Raw genomic sequence first — 24,860 nt, forward strand, 5'->3', positions numbered from 1 at the left:
ATTAGCTGTGCTACAGCCCATTCATCTTGCTCAAAAGGACAGTATCAAGTGCAAAGAGACACTTAAAGCCTAATTTTAGTAAGAAGTACAAAGCACAACAACATAATTATAAATATGAGAAAAAAAACCCCTTACTTTCCCAAGTTCTCCACATGGCCAAGGCAGGTGGAAAAACAGTAGTTGTATGCAATCACAATCGAAGGATATAGTGACTGGAAATCCAAAACGAGAACAGAGTTGCTGTAGAAGCGAGATTCAGGCTCCATAATTAGGGGAACACACTGTGGGGCTCTCATTTGGGATCTCTGCTGTACACTAGGTGTCACAGGAATATAGTTCATTGGTTTAGCAATACGCAACATCATTGATTCCACACGATACTGCAGGCAGAAAGGTGAAGTAGGAAGAAAAGAAGAAACAGTTTAAATAGAAATATATTGGTCTTTGAATATATGATAATCATCTAGGGGTTGTTCTACTCTTCTGAATAAGACTGCATTCTTATAGGTTTTTTGAGTAGGCTCCACACCCAGCGTGGAGCCCAACACGAGGCTTCAACTTATTACCCTGAGATCAAGACCTGAGCTGAGATCAAGAGTCGGACGCTTAACCGACTGAGCCACCTAGGTGCCCCAAGGATGCATTTTTACAATACAGTTATATACTACGGGTTATTTAGTAAGCTTTCAGGTGCCTGTAGGAAACATTCATAAATTCTTTTCCTATATTCCTATAACTTTTATAAAAACTGTAAAATATATCAAATAACTTATACAATAAGTCAAATTTTGGAAAGAGACAAAATTAGATTTTTTATGTTTAAAAACATCTATTTCATAATAAACAGATGTAGGAAAAAGACTATACAGTTTAACAATTTCATTTGAAAAGTTGGCCAATGATCTTTGAGAAATTTATTTGAGAAAATTAGAGAATGAAAGTCAGGAGACCTGAGATGGATAAATGTTATTCCAATTTTCCAAGAAGGAAACACAAGGATTCCAGAATTGAAAGGTAGTCAGCTTAACACCAGTCCCTCACAAAATTGAATCAAGCAATTACTGATTGTTTGTAATAACCACTATTAAGCAGATGGTTTGGAGTATTAGAAAAGGAAAGCACTCACAAGAACCAGCATGGGTTCACAGAAATGTTCTCATGTTGTTTTAAGGTATCTTTGCCTCTTATTATAAAGCCAGCTCAAATAATTTTTAAAATTTGTGGGGGGTATAAATAGCTTATAAACAATATAATAAACATGACAAAGTAATTAGAACTCTTTTTGCTGTATTTACTGAATTAGTAGATTGGGGGAATGTTATAGACTTACACTAATTAAAATAATTAAAATAAAAGATTTTATGAGGTTAAGGAACCTGAGTGAATTAATGTAGTATCCCTGATGCCTAGCACAGTGTTTATTTAACACATTAAAGGTATTCAAATAAGTGTTTGTTGAAATGAAGGCATGAACTCTTTTTGGGTGATGCATTTGACAAAATCTCTCATATCCATGGGAAATTAATTAAAAAGTTATGAATTAAATTACTTCTAGGGTCCTATTTTTCTTTAATTTCTTAAAAAAGTGATATAGCTACTTATATTGATCCTAAATCCTCTTCCTTTTTATATTAAACTTTTATTTGGGAATTAGAACATGCTAAAATTAGGAATGTAAAACAAAAGAGAGGCAGACTTTCTTTGCTGCTTCTTCCCTAGTTTTAAGGGGCCTTTGAAGGCCTCCCTAATCACACTGACAATATTCAGGAACAAAATGTCATCCCAGGGACATAGTCATTTAGTTTTTTAATAGCATGAAAAACTTAGCAGTGGCCAGAAAGTTGGTATGGAGAGAAAATAAAAAGTGGAGGTGTTAAGTGAAATTAAAGCTTTTCCAGAAAATAAAATGACAAGATTTGATTAACTACCTATATATCAGTACCACATAAAGTTCAAAATATCAAATCACCTCAAACATCTCAAAAGTAAGTATGTCACTGACATAGAACTTGCAAGTGTGTAAGAAAATTGATTTCCTACCTGTGAACCCCTTGTCAGTACATGTAAAAACTGAATGCCAAAGAGTCTAGCCATTTCACTGGTTTTCCCAATCAGGTCCAGCTGTTCTAACATTTGGAGATTTCCACGGACACGGCTAATGTAGTGATCAACCATTTTCCATCTGTTAAAAAGAGAATCCATGCGATGAACATTAGGGAAAAATGTGGACGCTTAGAACTAGTACTCTTAATTCTGCTAAAACCTACACATTAAAAATGAGGATTTAAGGAGGGAGTCATGATGTGAGCCATTAGCAAAATATGTAAAGGAGTTAAACATTAGAAAATTCCATATATTTCAAGGGCATAAAACCTAGTGAAAATATGCAAAGTTTAAAATAGTACTTGTAAGAATTATTATTCTCAGTATTTTGCTTGTTGTTACTCTATTTTTATTATAAAAAATTAACACTCTCTTAGATGCTACTGCTGATGCAATAATTATACAATTATAATTCACCATGTCTATAGGTTTTTAAAGAACATGGAGGCTTTGGGTTATCACTGTAAATACCACTCTAAAAGCATGCCTCCTATGTGTTCATGGGAAGAAACACAGTAATTTGGTGATGATTAGGAAAATAACTTTAATGAGATTATATCTGGGGTAATATATGTCAAATCAGTATTTTCTGTGAAAATACAAATATTCTGTTCTTTGATTTAAATCTTTACATAAATTAATCTCTTTACCCTGCTTTTAAGAAAATAATCAAACAACAAAAAACCCTCCACCAAAGCCGTGAACAAAAGTTTTGATTGAATATTAAAACATAAAAATAAAGTATATTAAAAATAAAATTTATTCATTTAACAAATATTAAGGCTCAAATATATTGCAACCCTTAATTATATGGCTTTTAGAACAATATAGTCACATAACTGTTCAATAAAAAAAGTTTTAAAAGTCACAATACATGACTAATACAGAAAAACTGGAAAATGAACATGAAAAGAAGGAAAAAATCACCCTATAATAAAAAAGACTGATAATAACAAGTGTTAGTGAGGGTATGGAGAAATTATAACCCTTATACACTGCTGGTGGGAATGTAAAATAGTGCAGTTGCATTGGCAAACAGTCTGGCAATTCCTCAAATTGTTAAACATAGCTACCATATAATTCACTAATTCCACTCCTCAGTATATATCCAAGAATGAAAACATCCATCTACACAAAATCCCATACACGAATGTTCTTAACAGCACTACTCAAAAAAGCCAAAAGGGGAAATAACCCAAGTGTCCATCAACTGATGAATGAATAAACAAAATGTGGTACATATCCACATGATGGAATATTATTTGGCAATAAAAGGAAATGAAATACTGACACATGCTACAATATGAATTAATCTGGACAACTATACTAAACGAAGTCAGTTACAAAAGGCAACATATTATATGAATCTATTTATAGGAAATATCCAGAACAGGCAAATCTATACAGACAGAAAGCAGATTAATAGAAGTGGGAGTAGAGAAGGGAAGACTGGAGGGTGATGGCTAGGAGATGGCAGGGTTCCTTTTTGGGGTAATGCAAATACTAAGATTTACTGTGGTAATGGTTCCACAACTGAATACATGAAAATCATTGAACTATATACTTTATTTTTTTAAAGATTTTATTTATTTGACAGAGAGAGAGAGAGATAGCAAGAGCAGGAACACAAGCAGGAGGAGTGGGAGAGGGAGAAGCAGGCTTCCCGCCGAGCAGGGAGCCTGATGCGGGGCTCGATCCCAGGACCCTAGGATCACGACCTGAGCCAAAGGCAGACGCTTAACAACTGAGCCACCCAGGCGCCCCTGAATTGTATACTTTAAATGGGTGAATTATATGGTATGTGAATTGTATCTGAACAAAACTATTAAAAAGAATTAAACAAAAAGCTGTCCTAAAAACTTTATATTCAATTTTTAAATAAAATAAACAGAAATACTGTTCTATAACTTGCATTTCTAACTTAATATATTTTGACTATTTCCCCATAATTATATATTTTTATAGCTATTGAATATTCTATTCTATGATTATAACATAATTTAATGGCTCTTATTACTATAAGCAATGCTGTGATGAACATCTTTATAGCTAAGTCTATGTACTGATGCTGAAATATTTCCTTAAGATAAATTCCTAGATACAGTCAAAAGGTCTGTTATGATTTAGCTTTTAATACATAGTGACATACTGCTTTCTAGATGGTTTTAATAATTTATATTCGAGCTAGTGATGATAAAGTACTTGTTTTCTTTGCATCTTTGTCAACACTGGGGATTATAATTTTTAAGTTACTACTAATTTGAAAGGCAAAAAATTGTATCACATTTTAATGTATTTTTTAGATTAAGGTAATCCTTCAATAATACAGATTTGTCAATGTGAATCTGAGATAACATTATGTATGGATTCAGTCAGTCCCTTTAAAATAAAACAAAATGGATCTAATGACTCATTCTTTCTGTAGACCACATGGCAGTCAATGACCTGTCTTGGAGTTCTCTGATTCTTTCTTCTGCTTAATCTAGTCTACTGCTGAACTCCTCTAATAAATTTTTCAGTTCAGTTATTGTGTTATTCAGCTCCATGATTTCTGTTTAGTACTTTCTAATATTTTCTATCTCTGATAAAATTCTTACTTTGCTCATATAATGTTTTCTTGACCTTGATGACCACCTTTATGACTGTTATTTTTAATTCTCTGTCAGGTAAATCATATAACTATTTCATTATGGTCAGTTTCTGGATATTTATCTTCCTCTGTTTGGAGTATCTTTGCCTGGTTCCTCATTTTCCTTGACTCTCTGTTGGTGTCCTACATTAGACAAAGCAGGCACTTCTCCCAGTCTTCATGGACTAGCTTTATACAGGAGGCCACCACCAATCATCCCAGCCAGGATTCTGGGGGCCTCTACCAACTCTTTCCCTTCCCAGGTAGAAGCAGGCAGCTGTGGTTGCTGTTCACCCACTCTTTGTTGAGCAGAAGGTGGCGTTATGGTGTCTGCCAGTCCAAACCACTGTCTTTGTTCTCCTCTAGGCAGCCAGACTGTGTTGAACCTGTCACAGCTCTAAAACTGGAAAGACAGGGCGCCTGGGTGGCTCAGTCGGTTAAGCAACTGCCTTTGGTTCAGGTCATGATCCTGGTTCAGGTCATGCAGGATCGAGTCCCGCATCGGGCTCCCTACTCAGTGGGGAGTTTGCTTCTCCCTCTGACCCTCCTCCCTCTCGTGCTCTCTGTCTCTCATTCTCTCTCTCGCAAATAAATAAATAAAATCTTTAAAAAAATAAATAAATAAATAAAAATAAAACTGGAAAGACAGATGGCAGTTCTTTGTGTAGCCGTGGAGGAGTTGGGGCACTGGATGCATGGATCTCCTTCTCTCCCCAGGGGTAAGCTGAGAGGTGGGATTTGTCATCTACTCACTCTGTGCTGGGCAGCAGGGGAGGATGTATGGCATCTACCAGCCCCATGCCACCATCTCCATTTGGCTCCGCCAGCTAGACTGCTGAACGTGTCAGAGCCCCTTTGGAAAAGTTGGGGTGCCAGATATGCAAACCAACCCTTCTCCTCCTCTGGGAGAAGCAGAGAGCTAGGGGCCATTTCCTGATCATATAGCTCTGGGCCAGAAGCAGGGACTCTGGCAAGTGAGTATCCTAAATCTCCCTACCAGCTTTGGGGAGTCTGGTTCTGCATTCATCCAGGGCACAGGATTCTTTCAATTAGTTTCTGGATTTCTCACAAAGGGAGTTTGTCTGTGAATTGTGGCTGAATCAGTGTGTTTATAGGGGAAGGAGGATCTAGGGTTTCCTACTCCACCATCTTGCTGATGTCACTCCGTATCTTTCCTGACATTTTAAAATTATTTACAAAGTGGATTTTTTATTTTATTTATTTATTTAACGATTTTATTTATTTATTTGACAGAGAGAGATATAGTGAGAGAAGGAACACAAGCAGGGGGAGTGGGAGAGGGAGAAGCAGGCTTCCCGCCGAGCAGGGAGCCCGATGCGGGGCTCGTTCCCAGGACCCTGGGATCATGACCTGAGCCAAAGGCAGACACTTAATGACTGAGCCACCCATGCACCCCAAAAGTGGACTTTTTAAATTAAAAAAGTAATCTTTTAAAATAAGATCACCTTCATGGGGCACCTGGGTGGCTCAGTTGGTTAAGTGACCTACTCTTAGTTTTAGCTCAGGTTGTGCTCTCAGGGTCATGAGATTAAGCCTCGTGTTGGGCTCCATGCTTAGCTCAGAGTCTGCTTGGGACTCTCTCCTTCTACTCCTCCTTCCTGCTTGCTCTAAAATAAATAAACAAATCTTTAAAAAATAAGTAAGATCACCTTCATTCCTACTTTCTAGTTCTATTTGGGTCACCACATGGTATAAAAAGAGAATGGAATTAAATTGTGGTCTTTAAAAAAATAATGTGACAAAGTAGGATTTTGTTAGGTAATTTTGTTGTTGTTAAAGAATTATGTCATTCTCCTAACACTTTGTGAAATTCAAGTATAATAAACAAATACAAGTTTTTATTTCTTTGTTAAAATATTTTATTTACTTGAGAGCAAGAGAGTGAAAGAGGGAGACATCACAAGCAGGGGTAGGGGCAGAGGGAGAAGCAGACTCCCTACTGAGCAGGGAGCCTGATGTGGGACTCGATCCCAGGACCCTGGGATCATGACCTGAGCCCAAGGCAGATGCTTAACTGACTAAGCCACCCAGGAGCCCAAATGCAAGTTTTTATTTGGGGAAGAGGGAGAGAAATATAAAGTATAAGCTACTCATGATAGGCCTGGGTAGGTGCTGAATGGATGGACTTAGAGCATCTTGAGGGCACAGGGTATTTTCTGGGGTAGGGCTTCTAAAAAGAAAGTGACAAAAAGAGTTAAGAATTCTAAGTAAAAACTCACTTATTCTGAACTTTTTTCTTTGGATTGGCTCTACATCCAGGAAATGAAGAAAAAAATTTTGAATATTATCTTCTTGAGCTACATAACCTTCTGCTACCAACACACAGCTCCTAGCTCAGAAACTGGAACAGTATTTAAAACTATTGCTTGGAAAGCAGATGAAATCAGAATGCTACTATGAGTTCCCTAGATCATTACTAGTAGGGATTAGGAAGGTTTTATAAGCTGATTGAGGAATCTAAACATGGAACATAACATTTCATGGGACAATACATTCTAACAACACAACTCTGAGAACTTAACTCATTTATATAAATCAAGGGCTTTCAGGAGACCAAATGTGAATTTACAAAAACAAAATGATAATAATCAGGGCTCCCTCATGCTTTACAAACAGATTTAATACAAGAAATTCTTGACTAGCAAGTTCCTTTAATTTCTGAGGCAATTTACAAAAAATGTGTCTGTTTACTTAAAACACTGTAGAAAGCAAATGCAATTATTTTTTTTTAGCAAATGCAAATTAAAAAGTATGACTTACTTTGTTGGTAAGATTTCACTTAAATTTAAAAATATAATTGTGTGATCTTCCAAAGTATCTCCAAAGAAAGAGTGTATGGTCTCCATGTAAAACAAGCCATCTAACATAAACGGTCTAATGTCTAGTTCAAGTCCTTTATGTACTATGTTAGGTCTAGCTCTCTATTTCACTTGGCAAAAGCAATTACTTATCCTAGATAATGCCTAATTAGAGGTAGCAAAATATGCATTTACTGCATTTTAGGGCTCACGAATAAACCACCAAATATAGTTTTCAATGTTAAGTTTAATATTAATATTAAAAGTTTCACTTTGGGGTGCCTGGGTGGCTTAGTCGGTTGAGCATCTGACTCTTGGTTTCGGCTCAGGTCATGATCTAGGGGTCGTGAGATCGACCTCTGCATCGGGCTCCATGCTCAATGGGAAGTCAGCTTGAGATTCTCTCTCCCCCTCTGCTCCTTCCCCCGCTCGTGCCCCCCCCAACACACTCTCTCACTCAAATAAATAAATCTTTAAAAAAATAAATAAAAGTTTCATTTTATTTGATAGATAACTTCTCCTAAACTTCTATTTCTATAAGGCTTTGATCATAAGCTTAGTGCTTTCTGTGACTTCACACTTTACTTCCTTGAGATTCCTCAAAAGAGACTAGAGATGACATGCTCAGAAAGCAGTTCCCCAAATGTTTCAAGTTGTTTTTAAGGCTATATTTCCATCCTCACCATCATGTGGCCTTACAATTCAATAAGCAGAGCTTCATTCATTTCAAACACCGGGCATATTAATTTCAGGACTTTTTTCTTTATATAGCTATTTTCTAAGCTTGCTACTATCATTTTACCTTCAACTTAAAGAAAAGTATGGGTGCCTGGGTGGCTCAGTTGGTTAAGCGACTGCCTTCGGCTCAGGTCATGATCCTGGAGTCCCGGGATCGAGTCCTGCATGGGGCTCCCTGCTCAGCGGGGAGTCTGCTTCTTCCTCTGACCCTCCCCCTTCTCATGTGCTCTCTCTCATTCTCTCTCTCTCAAATAAATAAATAAAATCTTTAAAAAAAAAAAAAAGAAAAGTAGAGGTGGGAACTTTCACTTCTGACTATGATGGAATAAATGGCACTGGACTAGCTTTCCTGCTTTGATAAAACAGTTGAGGTAGTTGTTTCTGGGCAAAGAACAATAGGCAACGTAAGACTGTGCTAGTGAACCCCAGCCCATGTGAAGACAATTTCCTAATTACACTGCAGGATGCTAGAATTTAAGTAGGCCGTCTTGCTAAGCTGAGGAAGCAAAGATCAGACTTCAGGCAGTTCACAGCTAGAACCCGAGGGACAGATTATCTGTGCAAGCAGCAGAGGTTAGCAGTCAGAAACACAGGCGGGGGTTTCCTGTGAGTAACTGGCCTAGGGCTGTACGGAAAATGAGGAAGATGAAACCCTATGAGGCTTACTAAGGAGCAGCTGCTGTGAGCGTGGGTTTGGAAAAGAACTATTCAAACAGTGCTGGGGTTGCTAGAGAGGAGAGACCTCATTATCCCTTTATTAACAAGTTGGGCAGCCAGCTGGGAGTCCAGAGAAACCATGCCTTAGGAGGTCTTTGACCTAGAGTAAAGCCTACTCTAGACAAACCTAAAACCAAGCACTAGCAATATGCAAATGGGACAGAGTTTGGAGATTGAATCCTGACAAGTTTGAGGGGCTTAGAGAACACTTTGGCTTTCGAGAGAATCACCTTAACAAAGCATAAAAACCAGGTTTACGTTAAGTTCAAGGTGATCAGCCAATAATTGAATTGCCAACTTGAGCAAAAATAAACACACTTCACAGGAAGATAAAAATCCAGAATCTGTACAAGAGAACATCAACAATATCCATTACATAATCATGCAAAGAAACAAACAAAAACTATGATCCAGTTGTTATGAGACTGATGAATCACAGGCCTGTAACTCTGAAACCAGTAATACACTATATGTTAATAAATTGAATTTAAATAAAAAAATGTTTAAAAAAATATGACCCAGTTAAGAAAAAAAGCAGTTAAACAGAAACTAACACTGAGATAGCCAGATGTTGGATTTAGTAACTATTATAGATATGTTCAGGAATCTAAGGAAAACAATATTTAAAAGATTAAAAGAAAAATATAGTCTTAAGGAGTGAATAGACAGGGCAACAAAATATGGAAACTATAAAAAGAAAGAACCAAATGAGAATTTGGGAACTAAAAATACAGTAACTGAAATACAAAATGGCTGGCCTGTTTAACAGCAGACTGGGGATGACAGAAGGAAGTTAGTGAACCTAAAGATAGCTTGTTAGAGAAAAGTCTGAAGAAAAATGTACAGAGCCTCAAAGATCTATGGGACACTGTAAAATAGTTTAATACACATGTAATTTGGAGTCTTAGAAAAGAGTAAGCGGGGGCAGAAAAAAATATTTAAAGAAATAGCCAAAAATTTCCTAAATTTGATGAAAAACATCAATTTAAAGATCTAAGAAGCACAGCAAACACCAAGAAAGTTAAATTCTTAAAAATCCACATCTAGGAATATCATAGTGAAATTACTGAAAACTAAAGGCAAAGAGAAAAACCTTGAAAGCAACCAGGAAAAAAAAAAATCACAGAATTCTGTTTCAGATAAAGCAAGCTGCAAAAGGACACTGACATCAATCCAATCTAACAATAATAAACAGCTGGATAATCTACAAAATCATGTTTTCTTGAAGCCGTCAGAAAGTTGAGGTTACAAGAGAATCAGTTGAACTAAATTTTACAGGGTGACAAATCCATCTAAAGACAGGACACATAACTTACGTCATCTTTGGCAGAGCACTGGCAGAAGCAGCTGCCATAAAAGCACTTAAGAGTGAACCAGTTAAAATGCTAATAAATTCTTAAAGGTCACGGATGGGCCAGCATGACAGTTTATAACCACTGGGAACCCTAGATACCAGAGGAGTGTTTTTCCATGGAACCCCCACCAAGACTGGGGGCAGGGCAGGGCACAAAGGAATGAAATCCTGCATCTTCCTCTGATTTTTCTCTCCTATGAAGCAAAGGCTTGAGCTGCTGTGGGACTGGCAGGAAACTCTAATCCTCAGGATTTAAGCAGAGATCCACCATCTCTGGGGAAAGAAAAGATGCAAAAGATGTCTGCTGCTGGGAAAGGGGTAGTTGCAAAAGCTGCACCTGAAGGAAGGGCAGGCAACCGCCCTGTTCCAACTGTGGGCCTGTACTAAGTAACAAGCAACAGCTGTCTACCACTGGAAAAGAGGCAGGGAACCTTTCCATCATAGATTCCAGGCAAGGAAACAGCGCTGATGAGGAAGGAATTGAAGCAAAAAGCCATCTTCCCCTGGGGCAGTCAGGAAATCTGCTTGGGGCCAAGGCCTGGCAATAGTACAGAGCAGAGGTCCACTGCTCTGTGGAAGTGCAGGACTGCTGAGAAAGCCTCAACCCTTAGGAACCTCTAAGGACTGACTGTGGATCAGGAGAGCTGAGTAATCCCCCCGCCTCCACTATAAACCTTACACAGAGGAACAGCAGCAGTCAGCTGTTCATGAAGCCTGACTTTGAAAAAAAATGCATTGTATACACTGGAAAAATGAGGAGAATGACTATTGATTTCTCATTAGAAACAATGGAGGCCAGAAGAAAAGGGAGTGAAATCTTTAAAATGGTGGAAGAAAAAAAAAATCTCAACCCCAGAATTAGACACTGAAAATATCCCTCAAATATAAGGATGTGATAAAGACATTTTCAGATAAATAAAGGCTGAGAGAATTTATTGCCAGCTGACTTGCAGAAGAATTGCCAAAGAAAACAATTCAGCAGTTTCTTAAAATATTAAACATTCACAATCTAGACTGGGATAGTGGTTCTAGGGTCTATACATTTTTTAAAGTCATGGCACAATACAATTTAAATGTGTGCATTTTGTTGTATGTAAACTTACTCTAATAATACTCATTTTAACAGATATTATCCTCTTCAGAGTTATAAAACAATTACCTGTACAGATCTGTCTTGTTATCAAACCAATCTGATAAGACTCGAAAGGTAAAGAGGGGAAAACGCTGATGAAGAACATGAAAGCTCACGTTTTCAAAGGTGTAGTTAGTTAGAGCCACCTAAAAAAAAAAAATCAACAAAACCAAGACTTCATTATAATAATGCTTGTATTTATGTGCAAATTTTGTTCTAAAAGATCTGGAATATTACTTCAAACTTTTCACAGTGGATATGAAAGCTACCTATAAAAATGATTTGTTACAAAAAAAATAAAACTATGTATATATAGCCTTCCAGACGGAAATACTCATAAGCTAATATTTAATTAGAAAACAATCAGACCAGATGAGTTCAACTTGGTCATGACATATTTAAGAGATCTGTTTTTATCACTTCTTTTATACTCTATGCCAATACAAATACTGACCGAAGCATTTAAAAACTCTTTTTAAAAGTTATTATTTTTAGTAATCTTTATACCCAATGAGGGGCTTGAACTCACGACCCTGAGATCAAGAGTCGCATACTCTTCTGACTGGGCCAGCCAGGCACCCCTGACAGAGCATTTTTACAATATGATAGTCCTTTCAGTATAATGTCTTAACGACAATGCCTTTAATATCTGTGGGGAAGGAAATGTCCACACTTTTCGAATCTTTTATTATATCTTTCCTTTTTTGTTTACATAGGGAACAATGTTTATAGTTGTGTGTACAGTAGTGGTCTACAACAAGAAGCATATATTTTCAAATAGTTTTTTAATGATTTAACAATTTTTGTAAATAATTTTCATGCTTCTGCAGCTGTAGATTCTGTGAATTCCTTGCTTGCTCATGCTTTAGTGTATTTGCAATACCAAATATACAGGTTTAGTATTTTTGCCTGTTAATGATTGTTTCACTTGTAACGTTTTGGTTGAGATGTTAAATGGTGGATGAGTACCATGGATGTGAATGTGGGAAGTAATTTTAATCATGTGTAGTTGGTCATAAGGCCTAAGTTGCAGTAACTACTGCTGTTTTATTTAACAGTGCCTTGTTGCTTTGTATGCATTAACTGTTTGGGTGTAAAGATTGTGTAAAGATCTTTGTGGGTGTAAAGATCCCAACAGGGAGCCACAGTATTTAAATTGACCAGCCTAATGTTACAACTACTTTGAGGTGGCCAAATGTAAACTAAAAGCCTTAATTAAAGTGGTGCAATTTTGTTTTTATTTTTTTTATTCTTATGTTAATCCCCATACATTACATCATTAGTTTTAGAAAAGTGGTGCAATTTTGTATAACTTAGCATCAGTAGTTCAATAAATCTGGATTGCCATGCAAAAAAAAAAAAAAAAGGCATTTATTTTAAGCAAGTTAATTTTATGTTCTTTCCATACTTACTTTTTGGTCCACGAAGACATGCTGATTAACAGAATTTCACAGATTCAAGAATGAGTTATCTAGTTAAGGTCAGGCATTCATCCTGCTTCCAAGAATTACACTGGTACTAAGACCCAATACATGGACATTATAGTCACTTAACTTCATTCCCAAAGCAAGAGATTAAAAGGAAATGGCAGAAATGTTTCCCCATGCTCAAAGTATGTAGGAAAAAGGGGCACCTGGCTGGCGCAGTCGGTTAAGTGTCTGACTCTTGGTTTCGGCTCAGGTCTCCGCTCAGGTCGTGATCTCATCGGTTGTGAGACTGAGCCCTGTCTTAGGCTCCGTGCTCAGCAGGGTGTCTGCTTAAAGATTCTCTCCTACTGCCCCTCCCCCCACTCGTGCACACTCTCTCAAATAAATAAAATCTTTTTAAAAAATATGTAGGAAAAAGTATGTTAATGGGAAAAGAATACTAAAAAAGGGTCCAAATTCATAACACATACCTTAGCTAAATGCTATCTCAGAAATACCTATAGGACACAAGCAATCTAGACAACGGCGGGCATTTCAAGGCAAAATGGAAATTGAGGAATCTGCAGTCCTCATTCTTAGGTCAACTTGGGAGGAATAGTTCAAAAGCACTTCACATTTGTACATTATAATTATAAAATATTTTCTTTACCACTTCTACAATCCAGCAGGTATAAAACAGGGACTGAATTTTAAAGGCTCATCTCAGTGTATGACCCAAACTGGTCTTACTTTATCTACAATTTCTTTTTTTTTTTTTGAAGATTTTTTATTTATTTACTTGACAGAGAGAGACAGAGCGAGAGAGGGAACACAAGCGGGGGAGTGGGAGAGGGAGAAGCAGGCTTCCCGCTGAGCAGGGAGCCCGATGCGGGGCTCGATCCCAGGACCCTGGGATCATGACCTGAGCCAAAGGCAGACGCTTAACGACTGAGCCACCAGGAGCCCCATCTACAATTTCTATCATTCACCAGAATGACAGCACTGCAATTGGTATAATTGCAAGCATACATGTGTGTACACACAGTTTTAAACTTTAGAACAAGCCTATTCTAGGGTTACCAGTATAAAGCAGGTACTAACCCATTATCTTGGAAGTAAATCACCATTTTTTCCAACAATCATTACTGGCCTGGAGTACTTCTCTCAAACATAACTCATTTTATTATCAAATCCCTGTATTTGAGTGACTCTTCTACTTGCTAACAAATATTTTCATTTGGTGGTTTTTTTTTTTTAATTCCCATTTAGTGTTACAGAAAATGGCGCCAAACATCTAATCTCTGGTAGTTACATGATTACCTAATACAGAGTATAGCACTTTAGACCAAATTTAAACTTTTGCTGTAGTATACGTCTTCAGTAACATAAGCAATCAAAAAACCTCTACAGAAAAGGTCACCTTATTGTCCTATAGCTCTCTCATTAGGGAAAATTTTGAAACTTGCCACATAAGTTGACCTATGAGGATTAACTAGCAGATTTTGTGACTCAAATTAAACTTAAAATCTTAAGAAATTGGTTCCCAATACCTGAGACAGATGGCAGATCTATGTTCTGGGTTGATTTTATTTCAAATAGAACAATTTCACAAATTGGATTAAGGCTAAACAAATATTATAACCTTATGACACCCACTCTACTTTGAGTCTTCTTGGTGTCACAGGAGCATAAATATACTTAGCTACAATCCCAGCTGTGAGTAAAACTAAAGGAAGGAAACATGAACTCTAAAATTAAGATGATCTATCTTCAGAATGTTCCAATCTTTAGATAAAGTGATTTACTCTAGAAGCTGAAGTATGGATTCAGAAATATGAAGTAGGAGTTACTTGTTTTGGGGGGAAATCTAAATAAGTTAAACATTAGATAAATGTACTATGTAGATCAAAGTCAGAATTGATATAAAAAGTTACAATGCTTGTACATTTATTTATTGATAAAGGAATGGTCTGATAGAGGTATGGTTACACTTTTCCATTCACAGCTGTAGTTAATGTGCAAAACACAATATTTAATTACTTCAGAAATAAACTTACTCAGACCTAGGAGAGGCAGTCAGAATTAGCGCAGGGGAACAAAGAAAATAAAGATGAAATAAAGAAAAATGGAAGGAGATCAAAAGTACCTGTGCCCTATCTTCCATCACCTTATTCCCTCAGTTGTTCCTCATTACCTGAGTCTTTCTTTTTTTTTCTTTAAAGATTTTATTTATTTATTTGAGAGAGAGAGAATGAGAGAGAGAGAGCACATGAGACGGGGGAGGGTCGGGAGAAGCAGACTCCCCGCCAAGCAGGGAGCCCGATGTGGGACTTGATCCAGGGACTCCAGGTCATGACCTGAGCTAAAGGCAGTCAGTCTCTTAACCAACTGAGCCACCCAGGCGCCCCCCTCATTACCCGAGTCTTAAGTTAAAAAAAGTTTTTTGATTAACACATACTTTATTAAAGAAATGTACAAAAATTTAAGGTGAAGAACTCATAAATTTTTATGTATATATACAACCAAGTAACCACCACCCATATGAAGATATAAGAAATTTCTAGGACAGGGTGCCTGGGTGGCTCAGTTAAGCATCTGCCTTCAGCTCAGGTCATGATGCCAGGGTCCTCGGATCGAGTCCCGCATTGGGCTCCCTGCTCAGTGGGGAGTCTGCTTCTCCCTCTCCCTCTGCCTGCACTCCCCCCCGCTTGTGCTCTGTCAAATAAATAAATAAAATCTTAAAAAAAAAATTTCTAGGACACTGGAAAGCTGTCTTCAGAGAGCTTAGCATATATATTTATTTTATACATATTCATATTGAAAATAAAATATACACTAAGTTCTCTGAAAATAGCATGCCTACAATGAGTCCGAGTCTTTTATTTTTTAAAAATTTTTAAAAGATTTTATTTATTTATTTGACAGAGAGTGTACAAGCAGGGGGAGCAGCAGGGAGAGGGAGAAGCAGGCTGGGATTATGACCTGAGCCGAAGGCAGACACTTAACCGACTGAGCCACCCAGGCGCCCCATGAGTCTGAGTCTGGACCCCTTACTAGCTAATGAGGCTTTCAACAAGTCACTAAATCTCTGTGAACTTCAGTTTTCTCTATTTGGAATAGTACCTCACTACTCTGTTGTCTTATGTTTGTATCAAAATTTAAAAGTGACTAAGTCTGTAAAAGTGCTTTATAAATGATAAAACAATATATGAATGGGAGCGAGTACATTATTCTACTTCTATATAATCTTCAATGCCCATCACATTGTCTTATTTAAAAGCACCTGACATGCTTATTGACAAACTAAAACTGTAATAGGGAATATAAGAAACAGATTCTGATGTTGCCAAACTGAGATAATGGGAGGTTTACATGCTTTGTGGAAACATCTGACTTTCATAGTGGCTCTCCTGGGAGTGTTCTCTTCTGGTTCTTCGTCTTAGACTGCTTCTTAGGATTTGATTCCTCTGTCTACTCCTCAAAATGTTTTCGTTCACAAAAATGTCTTTTGGCTCAATCCTGATCACTCTCTCCATTCCCTTCTTGGTGAGTTCATCCACTCTCATGTGACTTCCAGGGCTCTATCTCTAATCTAGACCTCTACCTAATATTTCGGACTTTCCTATTTACATTCCTTTTTTTTTTTTTTTTCAAGATTTTATTTATTTGAGAGAGTGAGAGAGAACACAAGCAGGGGGAGGGGCTGAGGGAAAAGCAGACTCCCTGCTAAGCAGGGAGATGGACTCGGGGCTGGATCCTGTAGGACCTGAGCCAAAGGCATCACTTAACCAACTGAGCCACCCAGGCATCCCCCTATTTACATTCCTATTTACACATTTGGGACTTTCCTATCTTCACCTGGTTATCTGATACCTCATGCCCTGTATTTTTTCACCTAACTGTGATCTTAAACCATCTATGCCAGAACCCTGATAATTATTCTTGACACCTCCTCTTCATCTTTTTGTACATCTAATTCTTGTGGATTTATCCTCTAAATTGTTTTTTGAATCCTTATACAACTGCCAACTTTCATTTGAGCTACCCCAAAAATCTTGTCACTGGTTTCCTTACCTCTAATCTTGTTCTCTTCCACACTGCTACCAGAGAGCTAGGTCTGAGGCAAATTCACATGTCACTGCCTCCGTCCCACCTTAGCCACCCACTCCCATGATCATACTCCAAGTTCTATTACCATCAATAATTACCCCTCCATAATCTCATGCATCCTATTCTCTGAACACCATCTCCCATCCTTGTAGTTTACTCCCTCTAGTACCCCAACCTCCCTTATCTAGCTCAAATTGCACAACTGTAATCACAACCTTGCACATACCATTTCTTTCTTTGCCTCTCTCCTGCTCTGTAATTGACTGATTATTTTTTCACAAAGCTATAACCCTTTGCCTGTGAGTTGTGGTTGAATCTAACCCTCTGTTACTTACACTTACATTTGTGAATTTGAACAGAGCTGGCAGGTTATCGCTTTTTCTGATGTGAATCGCAAATGGGCTGTCCATGCTACCTAGCTTTTATACTGTATTTTCTTAATTAACCACTCACGAATTCTCCTAGATAACAAAAAGTCCCTCCACTATGCTTATTCTCAGTTGAGAACACTGACTGCTTTTTTACTGAGAAAACTGAGGCAGTCAGAAGAGAACTTCCAGGGCGCCTGGGTGGCTCAGTTGGTTAAGCGACTGCCTTCGGCTCGGGTCATGATCCTGGAGTCCCGGGATCGAGTCCCGCATCGGGCTCCCTGCTCAGCGGGGAGTCTGCTTCTCCCTCTGACCCTCTCCCCTCTCATGCTCTCTCTATCTCATTGTGTCTCTCAAATAAATAAATAAAATCTTTAAAAAAAAAAAAAAAAAGAAGAGAACTTCCACAGACTCTCATTGACCATCCACCTATCTACCAACACCTGCAACCATATAATATGCTCTCTGCCTGTGAAAATAGAGGAACCGGCTATACTTTTTTTCCCCCAGAGATTTTTATTTATTTATTATGAGAGAGACAGAGAGAGTGAGCGAGAGAGAGCACAAGAAGGGGGAGGAGCAGAGGAAGAGGGAGGAGCAGGGAGCCCGATGCGGGACTCCATCCCAGGACCTGCTATCATGACCTGAGCCAAAGGCAGATGCTTAACTGACTGAGCCACCCAAGTGCCCCCCAACCATACACTTGATTGATCTAACCCCAGGCTCAAATTTGTGCAGCAGAGATGGCAATGAATAAATATTTCGTCGTTGGCAAATTCTTGAAAGGCCTGGATTAAGCTGATACCCAGAATTCTAAACACCATCTTCTGGGGGAAGAGTTATTTAAGCAGTCAACAAGTATGTCATGAGCACTATTTAAGAGGCACTATGTTTGTTACTGAGGATTCAAAGTCCAGAGAGAACAGTAGTAATTTTATGTTAAAAAGGACAGTGAGGGGTGCCTGGGTGGCTCAGTCCCTTGGGCGTCTGCCTCCGGCTCAGGTCATGATCTCAGGGTCCTGGGACTGAGCTCCACACTGGGCTCCCTGTTCAGGCGGGGAGCCTGCTTTTCCCTCTTCCTCTGCCTTTCCCCCAACTGTGCTCTTTCTCTCACAAATAAATATAATCTTAAAAAAAAAAAAATAGGACAGTGAAAACTACTATATTAATAAATAAACAAAATTTTAAAAACCCAAACAAGGCATAGAAGAAAAGATATTCATTCAACTGTAAACTGTATTGGGGGAGTGCAACAGTTGAGATGTTCTAGAGAGAACAAGAGGATTTCACTTTCATTTTACATACTTGTCCGCATTCATTTTAATAGTGAATACAAATTATTTTTAATAAAGAGCATATTAAAAACAATTATAGGGGGTGGCTGGGTGGCTCAGTCATTAAGCGTCTGCCTTCAGCTCAGGTCATGATCCCAGGGTCCTGGGATCGAACCCCGCATCGGGCTCCCTGCTCGGCGGGAAGCCTGCTTCTCCCTCTCCCACTCCCCCTGCTTGTGTTCCTGCTCTCGCTATCTCTCTCTCTGTCAAATAAATAAATAAAATCTTAAAAAAAAAACCCAAAACCCAAAAAACCAAAAAAACTATAGAGTTAGAAACTGCTAAGTTTCATGAGGGAGATACAGATAAAAGAAATAAAGATTAAAAAGGAGCCTCTGGAACTGTTTAAATCAGGAAAAATAGTTTGAGGATCTCGAATATGAAAATTCTCAGGGCCAGTTTCTGTCCAAAGTCATAACCCTTAAAGTTCCAAAATAACTTGAGATATAAGACAGAACTTCCCAAAGTTCATTCAAGATTTCCTGGAAATTTCCAAATTTCCAGGAATACTTTGGGTTAGAAAAAAACAGTGGCCCATCTAGGAAGGGGGGCAGGTAAGTTATCCAACTCATAACTTTCTCACAGTTGTTCCCATATTTACAAATAAAGATCAGATATACTGTATATTCAACCCAGAATTAGAGAAAGCCTTTGACCCTGAATTTTCAGTAAGAAGTAAAGAAAGCTCTAAACTTTGAAAAAATATTTACTCCCCAATTTGTGATTTTAAGTTAACAGTGGATAATTGTACAATTGCCTTTTGGATCTTCAGGGATGAAACTAAGATTCAATAATTTAATTTTGTGTTTACATATTCAATTTACGTGTTCATCACAGACAATATCAGAGACTGCAATTTGAAATACAAAATGTAATGTACAAACCAAATACACCACAATCTCTATACCTTCCATATCCTATGCTGTGTCATTAGGAATTATTTTGAAGTCACTGGGGATTCCCTGTGCTCTGATAATATTTTAAGAAGAAAACACTAACATAAAATTACCCTCAAGCAGTTACATATATTATACATTTTCAAATTAGATGAAATGGGAGCATAACTTTAGATTCATGGTGTAGAGAGGAAATAAAAATAAGGACATCTGAATGTTATATAAAGAACCTAATTCCTTATATGAAAGAATTACTGTGTGCTGGTGCCCAAAAGAATTGCAGAGGGCATGCTTGGAAAGTCATATGTTTTATAGAAATTTGGAAGAGCAAGAAAGATCATAGTGAATAGGAGTGTATAATAGAAATATAATGAGAAAGTAGTTTCAAATAGCAGAAGCGATTGAAGAATACAGCTTTCTTTTAAATATAAACATCTTATCTGATATTATCCAAAGTCCAAAATCTGAGAATAGACCAATTTACAGTAGATATCTTTTTACATTTTAATAAAAGAAATCAGGCAACTTCAAGGATGCAAATATGGTCTAAGATCCCATGATCTTACATTTTTAAAGAATTATTTCTCTGAGTGATTGTAAATAAGATCATTTGTTGAAATTTATACTACCAAAAATCCTTATCTGGACCCCCAAAGTCTCAACTGGAAGCTGCTATTAACTATTTCCAAGTACTGTCTTTCCAATTTACCTTCTTAGTCTGACCCAGTTTTTAAATATCCTTGGTTCCTTCCTATGTAGACTAAATTTTTCTTACTTAATAAATCAGAAAGACCAAGCTGAATTCATCTAGCACTAAGTGCAAAAAATGATGAAATTATACAACATTCGACACATACAACATAAAACTTTGATAGTTGTAGACTTTTCTAGTTATTGCTATATAGACACAAATGGTACAAAATTAAAACACATCAATAACATTAAATAGTCCTGTAGCTTTGCATTTTAGAATGTAGTATTTAGTTTTGTAGCTCTACTTAGGTATAACAAAAAGAATTCACAAAGAAGCATAAGTTACATAGTAGATTATACTAACACTCTACAATAACTAAAATAGTTATACCATCCTAATCTCTTATTTCCAATAAAATTTTAGATGAAGCACGTTACCTCATTTCTCATGATTCTCCAAAGATTTAGTGTAATTCGGCCAACAATATTTATTTCACTCATTGTATCTGATCCATACTCATCTCTTTCAGGTGCAAATCTGTTCTCAATTTTGTCATCTACAGAAATGAATATAGATTGCTTCAGGACTCACAGAAATCAAATTTCCAAGCAAATTATGCCAAATAAAAATGAGAATAAAAATTAAAGAGAAAGATTAAAGATGAAATATAATCATCTGTTTTTTATTAGGCTTAGAGAATGAATAATCATTATTTTGATTAAAACATTTTTCTTCCCTCTAAGTTATGAGAGAATTTTGTGAAATGCTTCTGAAAATGATATTTTTTAAATAATAAAAATGTGTATAAACACATATTTTAAAAATAATAAACCCTTTTCACTTTAAATTTGGTAATTTCTGGTGCTATTCTTTTTTTTTTTTTAAAGATTTTATTTATTTATTTATTTGAGAGAGAGAATGAGAGAGAGCAGGAGAGGGGGGAGGGTCAGAGGGAGAGGCAGACTCCCTGCCGAGCAGGGAGCCCGATGCGGGACTCGATCCTGGGACTCCAGGATCATGACCTGAGCCAAAGGCAGTCGCTTAACCAACTGAGCCACCCAGGCACCCCTCTGGTGCTATTCTTATGACACCTAACACTACAGCATTTCTTTGGTGTTAGGATATGTTTATTCTTACACTGGTCATTTCCTGGAAAATATGGTAGAGTTTTTAACCTAAACAACTCTCTGAAAATTTGTTGACATCAATTAATGATGGTCATATTCAGAATGAAATTCTGCTAATTTTGTATGGACAACTAGGTGAAGAATAAGGTTCTGAGTCTAGTTTCTTGGGTGATGATTTTACCTAGAATAGAAATGAAAATGTGTTTCTCTTATATAACACTAGGTATATACACGTTAATTAAAAAAAAAAAGAGAGAGATAGTAGGAAGGGAAAAATGAAGGCAGGGAATCGGAGGGGGAGATGAACCATGAGAGACTATGGACTCTGAGAAACAAACTGAGGGTTCTAGAGGGGAGGGGGGTGGGAGGATGGGTTAGCCTGGTGGTGGGTATTAAAGAGGGCATGTACTGAATGGAGCACTGGGTGTTATACGCAAACAATGAATCATGGAACACTACATCAAAAACTAATGATGTAATGTATGGTGACTAACATAACAATAAAAAAAAATGTAAAAAAAAAAAGAGGATCTGGAATAATATATATATATTTACTATATATTGAATGTCTTATCATATTCTAAGAACTTTATTAATATTATTTCTTTTATTTTAACCTAGCCACTTTATTTATTTTTTGGGGGGGCTGATGAGCTTCATTAACTTTAATATTTTTTTTTTTTTTAAAGATTTTATTTATTTACTTGAGACAGAGAGAATGAGAGAGAGAGAGAGAGCACATGAGAGGGGGGAGGGTCAGAGGGAGAAGCAGGCTCCCTGCAGAGCAGGGAGCCTGATGCGGGACTCGATCCAGGGACTCCAGGATCATGACCTGAGCCGAAGGCAGTCGCTTAACCAACTGAGCCACCCAGGCGCCCTAACTTTAATCTTTAAATGCATAATTAGTATTAAGATGCATACAGTAGTATTTTAACCTAGCCACTTTATAATGCTAGTATAATTTTCATTTTGTATTGTAGTAGATTCTACACAGAAATGTTATTATTGGGGGTCCTGGGTGGCTCAGTCGTTAAGCGTCTGCCTTCGGCTCAGGCCATGATCCCAGGGTCCTGGGATCGAGCCCCGCACTGGGCTCCCTGCTGGCAGGAAGCCTGCTTCTCCCTCTCCCACTCCCCCTGCTTGTGTTCCCTCTCTTGCTGTGTCTCTGTCAAATAAATAAATAAAAATCTTAAAAAAAAAAACAACTTATCTTAGAGTGCATGCGCACGTGGGGGGAGAGGTAGACGAGAGGGAGAGAGAATCCTCAAGGAGACTCCCTATTGAGCAAGGAGTCTCACGTGGGGCTTGATCTCAGGACCCCGAGTTCATAACCTGAGCAGAAATCAAGAGTCCGCCGCTTAACCAACTGAGCCACCCAGGTGCCCCTCATTCACTTTTCTGATCTGAAGTCATATACCTTACCTGTTACAGCTAATTAAAATAATTAATGAGTAGCCTGAACACTCATGTTGCTGCTCCTGAATATTCAAAAACCTATCCCAAATGAAATGTTAAAAAAATTGAGATATACCACTATTCCTAGCACTCAAGGGACACAGAAGCTAAGAAAAATTTGTGCAGTGAAGAACTATCTTTGCCCTTTATTCCAAGCTTTTTGCAAAGATCAAAATACTTACTGGTTTTTTTTTTTTTTTTTTAAGATTTTATTTATTTATTTGAGAGAGAGAGAACGAGAGACAGAGAGCATGAGAGGGAGGAGGGTCAGAGGGAGAAGCAGACTCCCTGCTGAGCAGGGAGCCCGATGCGGGACTCGATCCCGGGACTCCAGGATCATGACCTGAGCCGAAGGCAGTGGCTTAACCAACTGAGCCACCCAGGCGTCCTAAATACTTACTGTTTTTGAATCTTCTACCTTCAGCCTTTCCTTTTAAAGTTACTAACACTTAAGACATTGTATTGAAGTCATAACCTCTCCCAGGAATTCTCTTGGTTAGTTTTCACCAATATACATACCCAAGATATATGCTCTTTTGTCCTAGTCAGACTTGTGACTTTAAAACCAAGTTATTAAAAATTTTGTAGTTATTAAGAAAAACATAATTCTGAAAAGTGCTTTATAAACTTATTATTGCTCCCCTCCTTCAAACAGAATCACACTTGTGGGAAACAGCCTTCAAAATTCATGCAAGTTTTTAGCCTGATACCTTAATAAAAATCAATAGTTAGTGTTCCTCTACCATCTTCTCCTTCCTTATAACCAAAAGGATAAAACATAGAACCAGACAAAATAAAATTACGGTACATCAACCAAAGAAATGTTATGTGTTCCATAATGATTATGAAGACTATCTCATAACATAGAAAAATACTTAGAAGATGCAAGATGAAGGAAGCATAACAAAAAAAAAGGATATATGTATGATTAAAGCTATATAAAAAGAGACCTAGATAGACATATGCAAAATGACTTAAAGAAAAAAAACAACTGCCTATATAGCAGTGAGATGGGGGTATTTTTTTTTTACTTTTCTTAATTTTTGAATTTGTCCATAATAGAGTTACAATATATCTAGAACTTACACAATTTAGTATTAAAAATTAGAATAGGTACTTTTTAAACATCTTGTCTTTATTTACTTTGTAATTTGCTCTGTTGTTGAACCATAAAATATTCACAATGCTTCATACCTGGCACCCGAGAGATCATCTGACATAAGTCAACACTTAAGGCAGCAGCCCTTTGTAAGAGGTAACCCCAGGAATGCATCTGAATCTCATATCCCAGCAGAATATCAGGATCATACCTAAAAGGAATGAAAAAATTAAACAAGGACCACACATTTGAACCTTTAATCAAAAGAATGGTTTCTTCATGATATAAAGTACAAAAAAAAAATCTATTATGTCTCTCAGATGGAGAAGAGATGATATAGTGGTACCTATGGAATTTCTATATAGGAAGGAATAGGGCGATTAGAGTTCCTAATTTGAAGCTACTTTTGTAAAGTGATCATAGTTTTTACTAAGACTATTTATTTGATATAATTTAGGAAAGAAGCTGATAGAAGCTGGGGTGCAAGAAAAAAAACCCGGGGTGGGAGAGAGGCATTACCACTGAAGTATTAGAGTGACCATATGATTGAGACTATCATGTGGGTAGGGGCAGGGTGATGTATGAGGGCATGTGTGGATACTGTTTTGAAAAAATCGCCCCCAGATCATTTTGTTGCCACTTCTCACTAATCTATACTGTCTTACGCGGTTTTAATGTTGAGAAAGAAAATGAAAATGTCTTCCTTTTCCCACTTAATTTTAGTAATGATTTGGTCCTCATGTGAAGTAAGGCCTCAGTAATGACAAGCTTGTCCTCTAAACTTAAGAGAAGGTGATTCAGTTTAATGGAACAATGAAATATTAACAGGGGTGAAGTTAACGTGGGGAAGCTAAGCATTAGAAACTAGGAGAAAAACGT

At 37.4% G+C, this 24,860-nt stretch overlaps 1 protein-coding gene across 5 annotated transcripts in view; it reads right to left on the reverse strand.

Annotated features, from left to right (window-relative positions):
* Nucleotides 1-24,860, reverse strand: part of REV3L (REV3 like, DNA directed polymerase zeta catalytic subunit) — a 181,663-nt gene that overhangs the window by 36,679 nt on the left and 120,124 nt on the right. For all 5 annotated transcript variants that reach the window (XM_034991840.1, XM_034991838.1, XM_034991839.1 and 2 more), the window contains exons 19-23: nt 24,077-24,192; nt 20,738-20,856; nt 11,520-11,638; nt 2,041-2,182; nt 136-380 (exon numbers count right to left, since the gene is read on the reverse strand). In XM_034991840.1, the coding sequence (XP_034847731.1) occupies nt 136-380; nt 2,041-2,182; nt 11,520-11,638; nt 20,738-20,856; nt 24,077-24,192 (741 nt within the window). The remainder of the gene's footprint in view (nt 1-135; nt 381-2,040; nt 2,183-11,519; nt 11,639-20,737; nt 20,857-24,076; nt 24,193-24,860) is intronic.

Source organism: Mirounga leonina, unplaced genomic scaffold (assembly GCF_011800145.1).
Source record: "Mirounga leonina isolate KUSES-001 unplaced genomic scaffold, KU_Mleo_1.0 Mir_53, whole genome shotgun sequence".
Taxonomy (NCBI): domain Eukaryota; kingdom Metazoa; phylum Chordata; class Mammalia; order Carnivora; family Phocidae; genus Mirounga; species Mirounga leonina.